Genomic DNA, 22,158 nt, shown 5'->3' on the forward strand with positions numbered 1-22,158 from the left:
TGAGTCCATGCCTACTATACCGCATAATGACAATGCAAAATAATGGCCATTGAACTTGCAATCTTCAAGCGCAGTTGATATGTATGTGGGGTGTCATGGCTCAGTGATCATCTCCCATCTCTGAGGTTGTGGGTTTGATCCTCACTCCTGGTGACCATGTTGAAGTGTCCTTGAGCAAGACACTTAACCCCTGTTTGCTCCCAGTAAGTGGACCTGGTAGCGCCCTGTGTGGCAGCAGCCGACTACTGGTTTGTGTATGTGTGTTTTTAACCCTGTAAAGCACTTTGTTTCTTTGTGTCTGTGAAAAGCGCTATACAGTGGTACCTCTACTTACGAAATTAATTGGTTCTGGAAGAAAGTTCTTAAGTAGAGACGCATTTTCCATGTAAATGCCCTAATCCGTTCCAAGCCTCCCAAAATTCAGATATAAACGTTTTATAAAGCATAAAAATGCATCAAAACATGTAACAATTACATGTTACAATTAGATTATTGCACAATAAATGAGAGTTATGCATAATGTAAAAAACAAAGAATAAAGAATAAAAATGATGGTTATTTACCTTTTTAACTGCTGTCCTCATCATTTTTTGCCCTCTTTGGTTCATGTTCTCCTCTCTCAGAGGTGTTTTTTTTTTGTTTTGTTTTTTTTGGCCTGGTGTTTTGTAAAGAACTGATCCACGGATGTTTTCTTTTTTTTTTTTCTTTCTTTTTTTTTCAACAAACAAACAAACAAACAAACAAACAAACACACAAAAAAAACAATCCTTCGGAAATGTCTAAGGCAAACATCATCTTAGTGAGCAAACGGCCGGCTGGTGAACACTTTTTCTGGGCGATTCTTTTAAACTAATTCTGAAACAGAACAGTCTGAAAATGAATATTCACTGTTTTTGATTACAACAGTAAAGAAACTATTTACAGAAAAAGTTTTTTTTATAAACTCGGTAAAATACTGCTGAATACAGCACATATAGCGTTTTTTATTTTGTTTTCAATGTTTTATTAATTATGATTTAATTTTTAGTACCTAACATTATTAAAGGGTGTTAAGTTGTGTGTGTAAAGCTTAATTTGTAATCATATTCATATTTTTATGGACTACAGTCGGGGTGGGGATCTAATATATATTGATTTCGAAGTGTGTTCAGCTGTGCATGTGAGTAAATGCTTTTACCAGTTAAATAAAAACAAACTTAGGCAACCAGTGTGAGAGGCTGACGCAACACGAACCAAGCTCAACCTTGTCAATGGTGCTGCAGCTGCACAGCATTCCAAAACATTAAAAAAATATATACAATACTAAAATTTGATGCCCCGCCCTCATCATATAGTATTCCGAAAAGTCAAGATTTTTTTCCCCCTCGTTGGCTCAGGTCTTGACGTGGTACAGGTCAAGTTTGAAGCAAATTAGATGAAACGTGTAGGAAAAGTGGTCAAAAGTATGCCCCCTGTAAATGTGCAAAAATCAACAAAAATGGGACATTGAAAAATTCATAGCTCACTTCCTGTTCATTTTAGTATATGGGTCCAATAGACTCTTTTGGAGGTCTTGGGCTCCCTCATGCACCTAAAAATTTTCATAGATCTTGCTTAAACGTACAACCGGGGCTGTTTCGTTAAAAATTTCTAGGGGGCGCTATTGAGTCATTTTTGTAAAATTAGTACAATTCACGATGAAATATTGCTCATTTTGCCAGGCCAGATGTGTGTGACAGGTTTCATGTGTTTCTGTGCCAGTTTAGACTCTCAAAATTGGCGCTGTTTTCAGCGCTTAGCAACGCCCACAGCGATTCGCGAAAACTCACAAACTTCGTGTTGTGACATCATGAAGGCCGAAACCCTCTTCTGAGCAAATATGAGGTAGTTCTAGTTAACGTGGTTGGAGAATATCATTGAAGAAAAATTAATGACTAAGCGATATTTAATTACTGTCCTCGTTCCAGAAGGCAACGTCGCATGGACATTTCCTCTCTCTCTGCCTCTCTCTCTGCCTGTGTGCCACCCTCCGCGGAGAGGAGGGAGGGGCCGGCTTTCATTCAGCACGGATATTAAGGAAGTCTATCCGTGTTCTATTCGTATCCGAGAAAAATCAAGCCTCCCTCCCGCATACTCGTGTTGTACGAATATCCGGCTTACCCCTAATTTGTGTTCCTATGCTGGCGATGTAAGCCGAATTTTGACTTAAGTTGTATTTCACCGTTAAAGTTAATATTGACATCAAAATACTTTGTACAGTAATTTAAAAAAACATACTTGCGCCACCAGGAAGAGACGGAACCACTGTTTTGTGTTTCTGCACGTTCATTCACGTTCATTGCTGACGGACGGCAGAGCGGAGCTAATTCAAGCTTTTTTTCCCCCCCCTTATGAACACTAAACCATTATGGCTCTTCATGGCATGTCCATCATATCCTTCCAGTGACGGTGCAGGCAATGATATTGCAGCAGGGTGGGTAGAGCCTCATAGGCTTCTGAAGTTCTTGGGTTTCATGATGATGCTAGTAGGCTACTAGCGTTAGCGTCCTAAACCATCGCTGCCAAGTCGTCATTAATCCAACACAAGATTTGTGGTCCATGAAACGAACATCGGAATTGCAACTGGCTGGAAATGGCTATGTTCATGACTGAGGTGTTTTGGTTCAAACGGGAGTTTGGTTCAACCCGAGGATAATCGATGCTAGCATAATACACAGCTAGAGGAATAACTCCACAACATAGCCGCCAAAGCTTTACCTCCAACTACTCAACAGTCGCTGACATGAGAGACGTGCATGTAGCCAGCCCGTCAACCTTTAAGGGTCCTTCATTCAAGGCTATGAAAACCCAAAACTTTTGCATGGTACCCCGATATGTGTTTGTGAAAATAAGAAGCTTTTAATTCTTACATTTTAAAATAAGCATGCAGTGCCTCTATTTTGTCTTATTAATTTATATTTTTGTGTCATGTTTTGTTGGTTCTTTGCAGTGGAGCCCTTCAGCCTGGTAAACAAGAAGAGGAAGATTACGAAGATGTACCCATTAATAAGACCTGGGTCTTATCTCCAAAGGTCTATGAAAGTGACGTTACAATGATACTTAATAAACTTCTGCAAGGCTATGACAACAAACTACGACCTGATATTGGAGGCAAGTAAAACTCATCCTATTTATTTTGATATCTGATACCTAAAACAAGCACAGTAATAGCGGTAAAAGTGGAAATTCAAATTGACTTGAAGTGTCTTGACACTATGCGTGAACTGGTTGCTGTGACTTGTATAAATATTTCAGTGTGTAGTGTAGAAAAATTACATTTTGTAATTCCGATCTTAAATTATTATAAATACTCTGATTTCTTTAGTGAGGCCGACTGTGATTGAAACAGCAGTATACGTCAACAGCATTGGACCCGTCGACCCTATCAATATGGTGAGACTATTTCTTCTCATTTTCAGTTCACATACTCCCGAAAATACATCTTGTACTGAGCCCGTTGATTTTCACCGATTTAAAGCTAAAGTTAAAAGAGCCGTTTGAGAGCCAAAAAGAGCCGATCCAAATGAACCAGATTATCGAAAAGAGCCGAAAATCCCATCACTGGCTGTAATCAGCCAGCAGAGTGAGAGAGAGAGAGAGAGAGAGAGAGAGCTAGAGAGAGAGAGAGAGAGAGAGAGAGAGAGAGAGAGAGAGAGAGAGAGAGAGAGAGAGAGAGAGAGAGAGAGAGAGAGAGAGACGCTAATAGCAAATGCTTTTTTCATTCATTCTGCACAAAATAACGTCATCCATCCATGTGGGCATTTTCCTAACTGCTTGTCCCTCACAAGAGACGCGGGGGGTGCTGAAGCCTATCTCTGCTGGCTTTAGGCAGTAGGCGGGGTACACTGGACTGGTTGCCAGCCAATCGCAGGGCACACAGAGACGAACAACCATCCACACTCACAAGCACACCTAGGGACAATTCGGAGCGCCCATTTAACCTGCCATGCATGTCTTTGGAAAGTGGGAGGTGACCGGAGTACCCGGAGAAGACCCACGCAGGCACGGGGAGAACATGTAAACTCCACCCAGGAAGGCCGAAGCCTGGACTCGAACCCGAGTCCTCAGAACAGGGAGGCGGACATGCTAACCACTCGCCCTATTACATTTATAAAAGGACAAATTTATTACGTTTTTGGACTGTTATTATGTTATAGACTTCTACAAGCCTATTTCATCAGCAGCCATTCATGCCTTTATTTCACTTCAATTTTCCACAACAATGTTTGACAAGTGATGTGGGATGCTTTGCATCATGAGCTTTTTCGTTCCTTCTCCATTTCCCTTTGTTAGATTTTGCTATGGGCTGACCTTGGTTTAATTGATCACAAACACAGGTGTCATAGTCCGGTCCTTGAAGGCTTGAGTCCTGCATGTTTTAGACTGAGGATTCCCTCGTCCAAAACAGATGATTCAAATGATCAGCTCATCAAAAAGCTCTGCAGGAGCCTGCAATGATCCTGATCATTGAATCAGGTGTGTTGGAGTAGGGAAACCTTGAAAACAGGCAGAGGGAGGACTCCGGCCCTCAAGGACTGGACTTCGAGACTAAAATTGTAAAGAATCTCATTCCAGAACATTGGAGGCTTATGAGAATGCTTTATGGGAAAGTCACATTTGACCTCTGTATTTACATTCATAAAGATGTCTCTGATTGCAAATGTCAAGAATATGCCTATCTTTAGAGTATTTCTTCCTGTTGAAGTGCATTTTTTTTCTTCATCAAAAAATATGGTGGTCAACAGGGAAAAACGCGCTGCAAAACTGCCATACTAAAAAACACACAAACTCCTAAAACTGCTGCAAATGGCCAAATGCTGCAAACAGAGGAATGATGTAAACAACAAAAAAATAAATTCTAAACACATTGAGCCTCATAATCTAACATGCGTCGCACTGATTTGTGCGCAAAACGTGCATAATCATGAAACTGTACTTTGGACTTGAATATGTGTGTATTCTTCGAATAAATTTAGAACATCCTCAGATCATGCATACACACAAATAATGACAGACCAGCTTCTAAAACAAACATCATAAAACAAATTTTTCACCCAATACATACAACGTAATTGGAACATAAAAACACTAATAATTTTAACAATGAAAACTTCAATGGATAATTTGCTAATGAGTTGAGTAATGGCCTAAATAAACATGAAAAGAACACTTGTCACGTACTGTATCTGATGACAGTACCTGTATCCAATATTTCCACATATTTACAGTTGACAAATGACCATCAAAGAGATGGGACCCGTTAGCTTGCTTATCATCTGATCATCATGCTTTTTTTTCAACTGCAAATGTTTTTCTGTGCTATATTTAGGCCCTTAGTAAGGGCTCGACACTGCGACCAATTCACACGCAAATGTGGGCAACTCTACAGCCTGTGCTGGTAAAAAATTAATCCAGTCGCATGGCGCGAGTGCATGTTTTAATGAGCTCATCTTCGAGCCATGATCTGTATGCATCAAAAAGCGCCACGGTTTTGGTTGTACTGTACATAGTTCGCGTAACGCGCTGCAGAGGCCAATTTCAAAATAAAAGCCGTACAAGTAACACATTGCCATTGATGCAATTGCCTTATTTGTATTTTGACTTGCGCAGCGCCTGGAAGGCGTCGCAACTCAAGGCAGCTAGCTTGACTCGTCCTCACGCTACGGTCGACTTCCAACATCAACACGCCACCTCGAAATTATATTTAATTGCCAATTAAGGACGATAAGATAGTGAATTAGTCTCTTAATTAGTCTGTCAGTTGTACGATGATGATGATGGCACAAGTCTCCGGCGTTAGCAAGTACTAGCCACTAACGGGAGCGTAAAGAGTCGAAACGCAATTGCATTCAAATAAGGGAAACCTGTAGTTGTTGTTGTTATATAAACACATTTCTCAAGTTCATTTGAAAGACGTGTTGGTATATTAGCATTGACATGCTTTTTTTTTTTCTTCATATTTTACAGGAATACACCATTGATATCTTCTTTGCCCAGACATGGTATGATGGTAGACTGAAGTTCAACAGTTCAATGAAGCTACTTATGCTCAACAGTAACATGGTAGGCAAAATCTGGATTCCCGACACATTCTTCAGAAATTCCAGGAAATCAGACGCCCATTGGATCACTACGCCAAACCGCCTACTGAGGCTGTGGAGCAATGGTAGAGTGATGTACACACTGAGGTAAGTCAAGACAGCTGTGCAGCCAGTTTGCTAATCATTGTTAAAGCCTTTGCAACATTAAACTAGTAAGCTCAGAATATACCTGTTGTTTGTGCTGCTTGAGAGTGTGTGCATCTGTATTTGTTTTATTTTAGGTGGCCACAATTTGTCCAAGCATGATATGAACACAATTTCTTCTGCATTTATTGGCGTGATGACACACACACACAAAAAAAAAAATCTATATATTTTTTTATTATGCTCATTCATACTTGTTAGGGGAAAATATGATGAGACTTGCCTTCTCTCTGTCACAATTTTGTTTTTGTCAGGTTGACTATTAATGCGGAGTGTTACCTTAAGCTGCATAACTTTCCAATGGATGAGCACTCGTGTCCTCTGGAGTTTTCAAGCTGTAGGTGGTCAAATGTCTCCCCCCTCCCATTCTAAACCCGTCATCTTGACTTCAAATTCTTTACCTTGCCTGGCGATAGGGGCTTCTCAGTGGACTAGCGTACAGGCTATGCCCATATCTTCTTTGCCAAAAGATCCATCTGCTTAAAGCTTCCCTCTCAAAGCCTGTTCCAAGCTATCATTTGCGCTGCCAAAGGAGAGAAGACATCACCTCTTACCATTTGCACTGACAGACGTAATGAATTATACACCCTCTGCAGTCTGATTCATGCTGTCTGTGCCACCCTTCACTTGTCTCTTGTGCTTCATCCTCTGTCTTGTCCACATGCCAGTGAAAAATGCAGACCATTTCATGGAGATGATCGTTTGTTTGGTGCATTGCAGTTAAACAGAAATTCACCAAATGAGCTTAAATCAGTTATTGAAACAACCAAAAAACAAAATCCTTAAACTCGAACGTGTACGTGTAAAAGAATCTCCCCTTTAGGGGCAATAAAGTCTAAAAAGTCCAAGAATCTTATCTTTAACTTTTTGACTGCCAAACGTTATCCAAAAAACAACCCCAACGGTACCAGCCGATTTCAAGCATTTTCACTCATCTTTCAAAGCAAACAGAATATTGTGCGGTATGACTACATAAACATGGTGGATACCATATGAAAGATTGAATTCCATTCCAAAAAAAAGTATGTTTCTACCTTATTCCGTTCTTTAGTCATCACCATTTGAGTGACATGAGCGAAAATACAAAAATATAAAGAGAAAACAAGCTTTTTGTGAAAAGATAAAACATTTTGCACAAAAGTGAACTTGACACTGTTCTTTTGTTTAGTGACAAGGCAGCACTGCACAAGACGTTGCGCTGCCCATTCAGAGGGGAAAAACAAAACGTAACAAACGTAAATTAACGTTTATGGCGGCATTCACTAGGATTTTAGAATACGTCATTAAACGTTTTTGACAGTCAAAGAGTTAAAAGTGTTGTTCATACACGTCACTGAAGAATTATTTTTGCTCAATTCATTCTGAATTAGTCTCACTTTTGCTATATTTTGGGAAAGGGGTTAAATGTGTGGCAATTCTTTCCCTTTATTTTGGTTTAAATTTAAGTCATTATGCTCATTTGATAGAATTTTATGAGTCTGAACTTGTCAGCTGCCATCTTGAATGTTGTTTTGAATTCTGTCACAGTACTCGAAAGAGAGTACTCTAGAGATATGAATGTTCTGTTTTACTTCCTGCTAGATTAATTATCAATCTGTCTTTTCTCTAATGGTATGTGTCGCGGGTGGCTACCGTATAGATGGTTACCCTCGGAATGAGATTTTATACCGGTGGCAAAGAAGAGCAGTGGAGGTGGCTGACCAGCGATATTGGAGACTTTACCAGTTTGCTTTTGTAGGGATGAGAAATACTTCTGATGTGGCACGCACCCAGTCAGGTAGGAAATTACATTGACTTTTGTTTTCTCATTAGCTCTAATGCCCTACCAAAATTAATAGAATGTTTCTCTTTATTGTCAGGGGAATATGTCATCATGACGATCTTTTTTGACCTGAGTCGGAGGATGGGTTATTTCACCATCCAGACCTACATCCCATGCAGTATGATTGTGGTCCTCTCCTGGGTCTCCTTCTGGATTAACAAGGACGCCGTCCCAGCTCGCACATCTTTAGGTTCAATGTAGTCTTTCTTTCTAAAGTGTGCTAGAAATGATTAAGCCTTGAATATCTTAAGTCTGCATGACTGGTGTCAGAGTTTGGTCCGCATTGCTGGCAGTAAATCAAATTTGTTTCCAGTGAACTTCAGACTCTGCCAAAGTTGTCTTTCGTCACCGAATCTGTTCATAAACTTTACGGACAGATTTCTAGGTGCAGCCGAGGCATTGAGAGGGTTCGATTTAGTGGTCTCAGCATTGTATCTCTGCCTTTTGCAGATGATGTGGTGCTATTGGCTTCTTAAAGCCGCAATATCCAACTCTCACTGTAGCGGTTCCCAGCCAGGTGTGAAACGGTTGGGATGAGAATCTGCACTTTCAAATCTGAGGGTTAGGGTCTTCAGTCGGAAAAGGGTGGCGTCGGGTCTCCGGGTCGGGGATGAGATCCTGCCCCAAGTGGATGAGTTCAAGTATCTTGGGGGTCTTGTTCATGAGTGAGGACAGGATGGAGCAGTAGATCGACAGGTGGATTGGTGCAGCGTCTGCTGTAATGTGGACTCTGTATGGATCCATTGTGATTCAAAAAGGATTTACCGGTCAATCTACGTTCCTATGTTCGTGACAGAAAGAACAAGATCAAGATACAAATGGCCGAACTGACTTTCCTCTACAAATTGTCCAGGCTGTCCCTTAGAGATTGGGTGAGAAGCTCTGCTATCCAGGAGGGACTTGAGTCGTGCCGCTGCACCTCCAAATTGAGAAGAGCCAGTTGAGTTTGCTCGGGCATCTGGTTCGGATGCCCCCCCCGCAGAGGTGTCCGGGCATGTCCCTCTGGGATGACCCAGGACACACTGGACTCTCTCTCATATAGCCTGGGAACGCCTTGGGATCCACCTGCGGGAGCTAGACGAAGTAGCTGGGGAGACGGAAGTCTGAGCTTCTCTGCTAAAGCTGCTGCCCCCACGAACCGATCCCATATAAGCGGTAGATAATGGATGGATGGAAATTTTATGCCACTCTCACCACTTTAAAATTTAGTGGAACATCTGTAGTCAAAAGTCACTACAGTCATGCAATTAAATACCATTATGAGTGTACCAAGGTTCATCTAATAATAATTTCTGTGATCTTACTTTCAGGTATTACCACAGTGCTTACCATGACAACTCTTAGCACCATCTCCAGAAAGTCCTTGCCCAAGGTGTCATATGTTACGGCCATGGACCTGTTTGTCTCTGTCTGCTTCATATTCACCTTCGCTGCTCTGATGGAGTATGGGACACTGCATTACTTCACCAGCAACAGACAGACCAAAAAGTCTAAAGCCAAGAATAACACACACGTGGGTAACATTCTCTGCTCTTAAATAAGAAACAAATGTGAGTGAATTATAAGAGGTCGAAGAATGTGTAGTAAGGAGGGAGGTTATAGTAGATAGAGATGTAACCAACATGGAAACGAGAGCTGTCCATAGGTGGAAAAACCATTGTAAGGCAGAGAGAAGATGCAAAATCAATCAGAGCCACAGCTCAAACAATGGCCGTAACCAGTGCAACCATTTGAAGTAGCCTTGAAAAGAAATAAACCACAGGTGTACTAACAGACAACAACCAGGGCCCGGTTGTTCAAAACTCGGTTATAGCTTTAACCATTGGTTAATTTAAGTAGATTTCACTGACCGTTAACTTTAACGGCAGTGTTATCTTGTTGTTCAGAACTCTGTTAAAGTTAACACACCTAAGAACCGCCGCTAACTTTTTAACTGTGGTTAACTCTGTGTTCGTGGCTAATGCTAGCTTCATGATGCCCACTGAGCACAAGAAAAAGAGGGTCTATCGAGGGCTTGACTTTGACATTGGTGATTATTCTGATGAAGAGTTAAGCACACGTTACCTCTTAGCAGTAATAAAATTCCAAGTGTCATGCTGAGTCAAAAGAAAAAGAATAAAAATGTGTTTTTTAAGACAAGTTCTAAAAATGGACAGAGACAAAACAAAACAAATTATGATGAATTAAAAATAAATAAATAATGTCACAAAAACTCCTAAATTACTTCAACCATTGATTGTTCAAAGTTTTCTTCGTCAGCAGAAAACTTCCGGCTTCTTCGGCGAGTGCCAGGGGTCATTTGGAGAGTATCCATTGCTTTCGCCGACCCGGAAATGAACAAAAAGGGGAATTGTGGGATATATCGGTGCTAACCAGTGACGTAAATGATACGGTTAACAAACGGCATGAATAACCATCTTTTGAACAATGCATATTTAGCGGCCGGTTAGTTAATGGCAGGTTCAGAATTTAACCGGCAGTTAAACAGTGGTGAAAATAACCGAGAATTGAACAACCGAGCCCAGGTAAATTACTGTATTCTCCGCACTATAAGGCGCACCGCATTATTAGCCACACCTTCAATGAATGACAATTTTTAAAACTTTTTCCATATATAAGGTAAGCGCATTATAAGGTGCACCTTCAATGAATGACATATTTTAAATATTGTTCTAAAGACAGTACAAATATTGCAGACTAAACGTAAAATATAACAATGAAGACTCACTAGGAATGTAATGGGGTCTGTCTGATCTCGCTTACCTGGCCAACTCTCCGTTACAAAGGGTTAAGGCCCCCCTTTTATCTCAAACCGTAGTAACACGGGATTTACAGAGATGACGGGGTCGCTTCAAGCTGGCGTCGAAAAGGATTCGTTTAGGTTCTCACCGCCCCAGTTTTAGAGTGTCAGCCCCGGCTTCCATTAGACTACACCCTTAACGAGTAACCTTTGATGATTTAAGGATATAAAATCTAATCACACTCTTTTTACAGCGGCTCCTTTCCTTATGATCGGTTGCACTTAGAATGACCTAAATATGTTTTACTGTCCTTGTTAGAACCGTAAGGGCTTGTTTTATTTGTTTATGTAAGCCGAAATAACCTTTCAGGAATTTTTGGGAACGCAGCCGACATATAGATGAAACTATTATCTATTCAATAAGGTATCTCTAAGTATGACTCAAATAGTGAGAGAAAAGTGTTAAAGCAGGAAGGTGAAGGTTGGGTTTAAAAAAATCAATGATTAATGTGACCACACACATGAAAACCCTAAACCACATCTTGTCTTTCTTGATTTATTACTTGATCAGTGTTCAAACCAATAGCAAAGCAAAATTTGTACAATAATGAATATATGTTGATTAATGACAAAAATTAATGAGTCACATCACAAATTCAAACAGAACAGAATCACATGTACTCACAAATTTGTTGCTCCTTACTCCAGACCATCAATTGAAGAAACAAGAAAAAATAAAAAGAATAGAAAAATCAAAAACCAAAAAGAAGGGCAAAAGCTTTGAAAAAGAATTATTCCTTTGCTGGGTAGACACGACAGGTAGCTATTCTGTGATGAACCACCTGGGCCTAATTATCTTTGAGCTAAACTAGTAGCTCAAAGAAAATAATTGAGGAAGTTTACCATTTACTACCCCGGCTGTTTAATTTAATAAAACTGATCAAAACAAGGGGAACTATTATCTTTTAACAGCCAATCAAGACAATGTGTCTACCACAAATTACTCTTATTTTGATTGTTAGAATTACTTCCTCATTTAGCATATAGGGGTAAATGGGGCGCAGAGACGAAAATGCCCTTCTCGACAGAGAGAGAGCCTCGATCTTTTTTGCACACCCGCCTCGTTTCGTCCCCGCCAATTTATAACCTCGGGATGCTGAACATAGCATGACTAAGCACAGATGAGTGTGTTCCAGTCAGTCCGTACCAAAGTTTGAACTGCTGAGTTCTAAATGTCTGGTGCTTACTTCCTCTTCTCAGTTCCTCTTAAAACTGCGACCTTAACAGCTTTGCAAAACCCATTTGTTGACAAGGTCCAATTTTCTATGCAGACAAAACATTCATGACTTTAAAATAAACTGTACTTCCCATTTGTGAATAAAATCCCTTCAAAGCTTTTTACTCATAATGCCCCACACCAATACTGATTAATATGCACATAAAACTCAAACCACACTCAAATAAAATACATGTTATGTCAAAACCACGTTTCTTGCAATCTCATGGCGACATGTCAAAAAGGCCTTTACTCCCGCACTCCATTTAAGTATGTGCTTTGACATGTGAGCGTGTTGTGTGTGCAAAGTGTGTGCAATTGTGTTACCGTAAATGGATATGTGTATATGTGTTTTATGCTGGCTGCTGGCTCACAAGTATATTTACCAATTATGGGGCATGTTTAAACGCTAATGAAGTTGACAACCACACCAAAGACATTTCAGACTAGTGTTGTGTGACATACCAGATTTGTGTGACATAGCGATTATCTCAAACAATCATTGCATCGTTGCATTCATTTGTTAATACATGGCACAGGTTCACATTATACATGTTAGGACATCATCTATATTTTAACTTTTGGTGACATCCGCTCAGCCCTCAGCCCGTGTTACTCGTCACCCCCCACATGAGATATGAGATAGGGAACACACAACAGCTGAGAGACAGGTCCCGCACAGACATCAGGCATCACATTGAACCCCGGATGAACCGCTCACCGCACGCTCCTCATCAATCACCATGGGGCTGTGGTCAGCCCCCGAGATCCCCTCTCCCAGCTCGGAGAGATCGTAAACACGCACCAAGAGCCCGCTGCGACCATCAATACGGTAGCTGACAGGGCCGCCAGGCGAGGGGGGGGAGGAGGCGCAGAGATCAGGGTCAAAAAGGCGCCTCAACACCTCAGACGCCGAGGTATTCTCATCGAGCGGAAGGGGCGAAGACGCAGGGAGAAGTCCTAAGCCACTTAGTGTCTCAGGAGAAGGGGAGGATACGAGCAATTCTGTTGGAGCAGCACCCGTACCCCCAGCCGGAGGCTCCCCAGCAGTTGGTTCGGGTGATGCAGGGGTGACCTCACCATCGTGAGGGTCGTCCGGAACGACCTGTTCCACCGCAACCGGCGGATCCCGTTGAACAGCCCTCGGCCGGGCTGCAGGCGCCAAGGGGAGAGGTCCACCTCTCCACGGATTCCAGTCAGCGCGTGAACGCCAAGACGAGATCAGCAGGCATGCGCCATCATCAAGGTGTGTTGTAATGCAACGGATGTCATCTCAGGATGCCGAGGCTCTCCTCGGGCCGACTGCAGTGTGCCGGAGGACTCAGAGACCACCGTATGGAAGTCGGATTGTGCCAAGTCATGTCGTATGTCAACTTGAAGTTTGAAGTTTGAAGTTTATTGAACATATGCATATATACAACTTAACTTCATTCTCGTTTTTAACATATAGCCCCTCGCAGAAGAACCAATTGGCGTGGGAAGAGAGGGGGAAACAGCCGTTTCCCATCATCACGTCCCCCACCAGCCAAGCACATTTCACGTGGATTGTTCCACACAGGATACATCGTGGAGTAGGGTTCTAAAACAAAAAACAAAATTACTACTCAAAATAAAATCATAACAGAACAAATGAGCAACAGCAGGTTAAATGTAGCCTTTTTTTTTTTCTCTAGGCTATTTATTTAATCAACTTTCATCATCATTGTTTTCTATACTGTTCAGTTGGTGAACCCCCGTTCTTCCAGATTGGTGGATCGTTACAGACACATCATGAGGGATTCTGGCTGGTTCAAGCGACCTCTCAGTTCTGGATGACAGTGAAGCAACAGAACGAGCCACCAGAATCGTCTCTCTGTTGACATTACTCTCTCCCTGGGGTGAAACGACAACAACAACAAAAAAAAAAACGCTCCTATATGAGAAGGAGCAGCTTTTTGGCGCATGTTTTGGTCAGGAGGCAGGCTGTGGCCGCTGCTGTAAGCAAAAACAAACCAAGTAAAATCCACTTCCCTGATTTACTTATAGCACGCCACAATCCTGAACCAATGGTTTCAAGACCTTGTTCCACAAAATCTAACGTGGAATCGATTACAACTCTTGTAGTTTAAACAAATACCAATTCAATTTTTTCATACCACGTGCAGTCATAAAGGTCGCTGCCGTGTCCACGTTGGAGCCAATGTTCAGCAGGGGAAAAACAAGTTCCTCTGTTATAAATTTTGCTTCCAATTCAATCAAAACCTAAAACTTGATTACCCTGGCAAAGCGACTTTCTAAATGCATGTCCCTCCCCAATTTGCAATAAAGCGTCAGGTCGATCAGGCATGAATTTTGGATATTCAATTTGTGTAAGCCCATAATCATTCACCCATTTAAGACAAGGTTGGTTGTCAGCTTGCATTCGTCTTTTCCATATTTTGGTATTAGATAATTTGACCCAAAGGCCTCCTTCAGGAGTACTAAAATTTGCATAAGGCCATTTATTTTTGCAAACCTCACCCCAATTTGGCACTGATCCACAATTTTCGCGGGCCAGCTGAATCAAACAGGATGTTTTTTTCGGAATTGCAATTCATCATCCAAGGCCTGAGGCCAAAATATAAATATGGTGACCACAGCGACGTACCTGGATAAGTGTCCTGTTCTTTAAAATACACTGTGGCCAAATATTGACATTTAATCCAATAATTAAATGACATATTAAGGCAAGGCAGAACCCATTTTTTTTCTTTTCCATTTCCCAGCTTCGAAAGCCCCACCAGGTCCTGGCGAGATCACGAGTGCGAAATTCTTTCCAAGCCTGCAAAACACCTTTTACAGTATTATTCACAAGTAACCCTAAACAATTATGCACCCATTTTGTTCCTATCAATTTGTGATTGATGATTCAGTGTGGCTGTGCTTCTCTTACCTCTAAAAGAGAATTTCCCCAGCATTCCTCCACTGCTGTGGTTAAAAATCCACACCTTGCATTTTCCAAAATGCAATCTGCCAATCCGGCCATTATGCCTCTTGGCGAGCGGCGTGTAATTACCGCACCCTTGACTGAAGCTAGTTTGATAAAGGGCGGGATGTCGGCGATGTTCGCTGCCATTCTGATTCCCTGGTTATTTCCTGGCTTGAGCTGGATGTAGCTTTAAACTGCTCCACGCCTTGAATTCCTTTTTTTCTTTTCAGTCGGACCGTGTTTCTGTCAGGAATCCAAAGTTCCAGCTTTTCCAGCTCTTTCCTTGTGGGGATGGGGCCAGAATGGCCTATAGCTTGGTGTACAGCCGCAGCCACCTGCCGCACGGACTCGTCTGGAACCACCTTTCCCTGTGGTGTTCTGCTCCAGTTTTCTGCTCCTACAACTATTAACCTTCTTTCTTGAACATATCGGTCCACTTCGTCATTTCCTTGCCAGTGGCTTCCTTCCCTAAGGTGTGCCTTTCGATGGACAACATCAATTTTTAATAAAAGTCTCATTTCAGCTATTTTCCTCCATAACTCACTGTGAGCTACCATTTTCCCTTTCACTCCCTCATAACCATTTTCTTCCCAGATGGCTAGATCTTTTTTTGAGGGCTTGTGCATAATAAAAGCTATCGGTTATAACCTGCACATGACTTATGTGCCTTTTTATTACTTCCGACAGCCCTTCAAGCACTGCTGTTACTTCTCCTGCTTGTGCACTTCCGGCAACTTTGCCGCGACTGCGACAAACCTCTCTCCCGTTCTGTTTGAGGATGAAGCCCCAGTGTGCTGCGGGCCAGCATACGCAGCTCTTCGAGGCTGCTGGCTATAAATGTCTCTTTGCTGGACAGGCTGGGGTGCCTTCGGGGTAGATTGACGCAGCTGGTCGCCCTCACGCCGGTTGTCAGCCTCCTTTCTCATTTCATTATAATGCTTCGTCAGCCTGTCCCATTGTTTGATTGACCCTTCAATCTTAAGAACTGAACTTTCCGGTCCCATCTTAATAAACATGGCTTGGTTTGGTTTATCTGCTACAAGCATTCTCAGGACTTTAACGTACCTGTTTGGTGTTATAATTTGCTTCAATTTGTACCACACATTCATCAAGGTGACCCCTTTTTTGAGTTGTTCCTTGGCCCGGGTCACATAAGTCTCTTCATCTTCTTCGTCTTCATCAACCCATCGTTCATAAACTCCTTGTGCGGTTTCGTGGGACATCACTGGGTCGGAAATCACTAATTGCAACCACATCTTTTTGGCTATTTCTCCTCCCGGGGCATCCTTGATCATGGGCCAAGTAGCATACAAATACTCTTTCACTGTTTCTTTTGGGTCTTTATCTCGAACCATGGCCTTCAAAGCCTTGAAGGCTCGCATATTTCTTTCTTGATCATCTAACATTGCCAAATCATTTGGGGCCTGTGTCGCTAACACAGGCTGTGCCGTGTTTTGCTGTTGCTGAGGAACAGCGACTGAGACAGGCAATGAGGAAGTTGCAGATCCTGCTTGAGCGCCAGCAGGCCCCACTCCGGCCCCGTCTTGATTTATGACATCATCCTGTTCTCTCAACTCTGTCTGAGCTTTGCAGTAAGCCGCCTGTTTCACCAGTTTAAGCAAAACATCATACAACACGGTCACAAAACCTTCTCTGAAATTTTTAGTCAACATTGTACAATTTATTAATGTACGATATGCGGGGGTCATCAACACATTAATTATCTCTCCATAACTCGTTTTCACAGTTAGGGATGCTTCTTCGCTGAGTTTGTCCAACCAAGCAGCAGGATAAGGATACTCTGTTTGACCTACTGATGGCACATACACACGCCTGTCATCCTTAGTCTGCAGGTAACCAACCCGGGTGTCCAGGGCTATCCTTTCCGAGGCCTTCAAAACACTTAGGACTGGCTGCTGTTTTTTGGTCCCCTTGCGGATTTCTCCTTTTATTACTTTTGGCTGCCGAGCATGGTTAGGGCTGGTCGGGGGGGCAAATGACTCCAAGGACCCGAGGTCATCTCTCCCATCCTCAGGTGGCGCCCTCGGGCCGGTGTCCCCTTCATCCTCACTCTCTTCTTCTTCGCTGGATGACGATGAGATCGGCGGAGCCATCACCTCAGCATCTCTGTTTGTTTTCTTCAACGCTTTCCTACCCATGACCTCTTTGGTAACAGGGGTCGGAGGAGGCAACTCCCTATATGAGTCATCCACTCCCTGCGGCGAGGAGGCCGCTAAGCCCGGGTCTGTCACAGCATCCTGCATGCTATTTCTACCTGGTGATTTTTTTATCTCCGTTAGTTTTTCCCTACCTTCTCCAGGTAGCGAGGGCCTCCAAGGCGTGGTGGGAAGGCCGCTGGGGCCGGGTTGTTCATCATCTGACACCATCTCCTTGGCCACACTCACTAGTGAACCTGTGACAGAGGAAGGGTGGGGGCCAAAGGTTACATTATGTGTGCTCATACCTTGTTCCGTCGCCGGTGACCCGGCTCCTTCAGGAGATTTCATCAGGCGCCGCTTCTGACGCTGCGCTTCCTCCTTCAGTTGCAGCCTGGCCTCCTGCAAGGCTCGTGCGGTCCATCTCTCCATGGCCTCGGCCTCCCTCCTGTTATGCTGTTCTTGTGATATGGCCACCACAAACTCTGTATCTGGAAGCTGGGTGACAGGGGTCGCGATCTGCAGCCTAAAGGCCCCTAGGGCCACCGACTCGGCTATTGTCCACAACATTCTTCCTGATCTTATTCCGTTCACATCAATCACGACACGTGTAGCTTCCTGATCAATAGCTCCATTTATAGCTCTCTCCAAAAGTTTCATCACATTTTTCATATATACTCTTTGATTCAATTCTGGAGTCCATTTTTGTCCTGGGCAATGAACTATCAAAAGTAAAAGTTAGAACTTCCTCCACTTGTTATTCTGTATTCCCTTGCATCAGATACTTCCTCAATTGGAGCTTGGCTCCATATGTCTCTTCTCTCTCTTTCATATTCTATTCCAGCTGACGATTTTAAACTCGCCCTGAATCTACTATTGTACGGCCTGAGTTTTACATCAGTGAGAACAATAAGAGCGCTTCCACCAATCTCCCACACATTTCCATGGAATTGACATAGCATTATACCATTTCCCACATTCACTTTTTTGGTGGTTTCATCCGGCAAAGAAATTAGCGGAGGCTGCAGCCGAAGAGGACTCATTTTTTGAGTTAGTGCTTTATGTCTCACTTCCTCTCTAGCCTGCCACTCACTTTCTTTGTTGTCATATTCCGTGTCTGTATCTTCCATCGTAATTCCTTCAGGTGTGAGTTCATAATCTGAATCAATTTCACTTCCACTTTCCAGTATATTTCCCTGTTTTCGATATACTGCTATTTCGGTTATTTGATCCAATAGTGGTTGATACTCTTTTAAGCGGGGCATAGCTCTCGTTTCACTAGGCTTTATCAACTTCCCTTCTATCTGGGCTGTTGCGGCGAGCATTTTTACCACCGGATCAAATTCTGGTTGGGTGCTGACCAATTGCACAACATTATATTCGCTGAATATTTCCACCCACCATTTTAGCCATATTTCACCTTTTTCTTTTGTCTGTCCAACACTTGGATGTTTAACTACAGCAGTTAGCAAATATCCCTGTCCTGTGAGTTCAGCATAAAAAATGCCTTTATCCTGAATAGTATCTTCTATCAACCCTCCGAGTTTATCTGGGGGGATAGACGGGTTTAGACAGTTAATTGCTTCTCTTCTTTCATGATGCCAATTTCCTATACCTTGCCCATGAAGAAAAAGCCGTGTTTGAATATGAGGTTGTCCATGAACTGACTGTTGCAGTGCCTCAGGCCCTTCTTGACCCGAGGTCACTAAATTTTCACTGGATTCGCTTGGCTTTTGCATTCTGCTGCCTTACGATTTTACAATAGTTGTAGGTCGAAGCTATTTTTTCAGTTGCCTCCCTCTTGCGCATAGAGGGTCAGGGACTTACTATAGCCTCTGGTTACTCAATGCCTCTGGTTACAGAGTCACTTCTTCTCTACTAACAAAAGGGCTATTACTTTAGCTAACTTTTATTAGTAACTACTAGTGGTGGGATATTTCAATTAGGTTTCATACCTATTTCAACATTCCCCTTGATCAGCCTTTTTGGCGTATTTCTGAGCCCGCCTTGCCGTACTTTGGACCTGAGCAGTCAGCCCAAATAAACTGGTGTTATTTATATACCCTAAGGTTTTCAAACAACCAAACAAATTTTTATTTGTTACTTTAAGACTGATCTCCACTATTTTTAGACCTATTCCAGTTGTAGCCTACAGCACAATTTCCCTCTTGGATATTTATGTTGCAGGTGCTGTTCCAGGAAACTCTATTCCTCACAGCCACTGTTTATATGTCTAATTAAGCTTATCTGACACTAAATTTAGGTCCTTTCTGGGGTAGCGAGGTCCTGGGAAGTCAACCCCAGCTACTCCCCGTCCAGGTTCTTCCTACGGACATGAATCAATTAACTTTAATCAATCTCAAGTCCCTGTTCGGGCGCCAAGTGTCTGATCTCGCTTACCTGGCCAACTCTCCGTTACAAAGGGTTAAGGCCCCCCTTTTATCTCAAACCGTAGTAACACGGGATTTACAGAGCTGGCGTCGAAAAGGATTCGTTTAGGTTCTCACCGCCCCAGTTTTAGAGTGTCAGCCCCGGCTTCCATTAGACTACACCCTTAACGAGTAACCTTTGATGATTTAAGGATATAAAATCTAATCACACTCTTTTTACAGCGGCTCCTTTCCTTATGATCGGTTGCACTTAGAATGACCTAAATATGTTTTACTGTCCTTGTTAGAACCGTAAGGGCTTGTTTTATTTGTTTATGTAAGCCGAAATAACCTTTCAGGAATTTTTGGGAACGCAGCCGACATATAGATGAAACTATTATCTATTCAATAAGGTATCTCTAAGTATGACTCAAATAGTGAGAGAAAAGTGTTAAAGCAGGAAGGTGAAGGTTGGGTTTAAAAAATCAATGATTAATGTGACCACACACATGAAAACCCTAAACCACATCTTGTCTTTCTTGATTTATTACTTGATCAGTGTTCAAACCAATAGCAAAGCAAAATTTGTACAATAATGAATATATGTTGATTAATGACAAAAATTAATGAGTCACATCACAAATTCAAACAGAACAGAATCACATGTACTCACAAATTTGTTGCTCCTTACTCCAGACCATCAATTGAAGAAACAAGAAAAAATAAAAAGAATAGAAAAATCAAAAACCAAAAAGAAGGGCAAAAGCTTTGAAAAAGAATTATTCCTTTGCTGGGTAGTCACGACAGGTAGCTATTCTGTGATGAACCACCTGGGCCTAATTATCTTTGAGCTAAACTAGTAGCTCAAAGAAAATAATTGAGGAAGTTTACCATTTACTACCCCGGCTGTTTAATTTAATAAAACTGATCAAAACAAGGGGAACTATTATCTTCTAACAGCCAATCAAGACAATGTGTCTACCACAAATTACTCTTATTTTGATTGTTAGAATTACTTCCTCATTTAGCATATAGGGGTAAATGGGGCGCAGAGACGAAAATGCCCTTCTCGACAGAGATAGAGCCTCGATCTTTTTTGCACACCCGCCTCGTTTCGTCCCCGCCAATTTATAACCTCGGGATGCTGAACATAGCATGACTAAGCACAGATGAGTGTGTTCCAGTCAGTCCGTACCAAAGTTTGAACTGCTGAGTTCTAAATGTCTGGGGCTTACTTCCTCTTCTCAGTTCCTCTTAAAACTGCGACCTTAACAGCTTTGCAAAACCCATTTGTTGACAAGGTCCAATTTTCTATGCAGACAAAACATTCATGACTTTAAAATAAACTGTACTTCCCATTTGTGAATAAAATCCCTTCAAAGCTTTTTACTCATAATGCCCCACACCAATACTGATTAATATGCACATAAAACTCAAACCACACTCAAATAAAATACATGTTATGTCAAAACCACGTTTCTTGCAATCTCATGGCGACATGTCAAAAAGGCCTTTACTCCCGCACTCCATTTAAGTATGTGCTTTGACATGTGAGCGTGTTGTGTGTGCAAAGTGTGTGCAATTGTGTTACCATAAATGGATATGTGTATATGTGTTTTATGCTGGCTGCTGGCTCACAAGTATATTTACCAATTATGGGGCATGTTTAAACGCTAATGAAGTTGACAACCACACCAAAGACATTTCAGACTAGTGTTGTGTGACATACCAGATTTGTGTGACATAGCGATTATCTCAAACAATCATTGCATCGTTGCATTCATTTGTTAATACATGGCACAGGTTCACATTATACATGTTAGTGACATCATCTATATTTTAACTTTTGGTGACATCCGCTCAGCCCTCAGCCCGTGTTACTCGTCAGGTCAAAAGTAAAACATTTGTCTTTAAAACCTGTAGAATTCAAATAGTTTCTTTATAATGCATCAAGAATGTAAGATTTTTTTTCAATGATGTATCGTGTTTTTACGAGCGCGCAGGCATATAAAGGTATTTTGTTCTAGTGGGGCTGCCGTTGTTTGCGATCCAAGATGGCGGGATCTTCTGCGTATGCGCGTCACCGATCGTGCAGGGTCACCGATAGTGTCCTGACAGCGAGACCTGTTGTGGCTCAATATTGATCCATATATAAGGCACACTGGATTATAAGGCGCATGGTCAGCTTTTGAAAAAATTGAATGCTCTTAGGTGTGCCTTATAGTGCGGAAAATAAGGTATGTAAAATAGCAGGAGTTGAGTCAGAGCTATAAGTTGTAAAGAAGCCTAAAAAATAAAATAAAATAAACATCAACCGTTAGTGTGTGTCATCGATGTTCAGGGGGCAGGAGTGAATGTATCACAATTTAATACAGTATAAATCGTTCACCCCCCCAGAGGTCATGACAAAAAAAAAAAAAAAAGGAATGTGCTTTTCTTTTTCTTTTTATGAAGGTACTTTTTAAATTCAACTGTAATAATAATAATGATAATAATGATGATAATATAATTCATGAACCAGGAAATGGCAACAGCCGCAACACTCATTCACTGAATCATTCGTTCCTGAATCGGAAATGGCAACG

General features: G+C 42.0%; 1 protein-coding gene across 1 annotated transcript in view; it reads left to right on the forward strand.

The window, feature by feature from the left end:
* The window catches only part of gabrg1 (gamma-aminobutyric acid type A receptor subunit gamma1), a 29,089-nt gene that overhangs the window by 627 nt on the left and 6,304 nt on the right, over nt 1-22,158 (forward strand). Inside the window, exons 2-8 of the mRNA XM_077537898.1 lie at nt 2,969-3,133; nt 3,348-3,411; nt 5,986-6,206; nt 6,518-6,600; nt 7,903-8,040; nt 8,123-8,275; nt 9,396-9,598. Coding sequence (XP_077394024.1) covers nt 2,969-3,133; nt 3,348-3,411; nt 5,986-6,206; nt 6,518-6,600; nt 7,903-8,040; nt 8,123-8,275; nt 9,396-9,598 — 1,027 coding nt within the window. The remainder of the gene's footprint in view (nt 1-2,968; nt 3,134-3,347; nt 3,412-5,985; nt 6,207-6,517; nt 6,601-7,902; nt 8,041-8,122; nt 8,276-9,395; nt 9,599-22,158) is intronic.

This window comes from Festucalex cinctus, chromosome 12 (assembly GCF_051991245.1).
Source record: "Festucalex cinctus isolate MCC-2025b chromosome 12, RoL_Fcin_1.0, whole genome shotgun sequence".
Taxonomy (NCBI): Eukaryota; Metazoa; Chordata; class Actinopteri; order Syngnathiformes; family Syngnathidae; genus Festucalex; species Festucalex cinctus.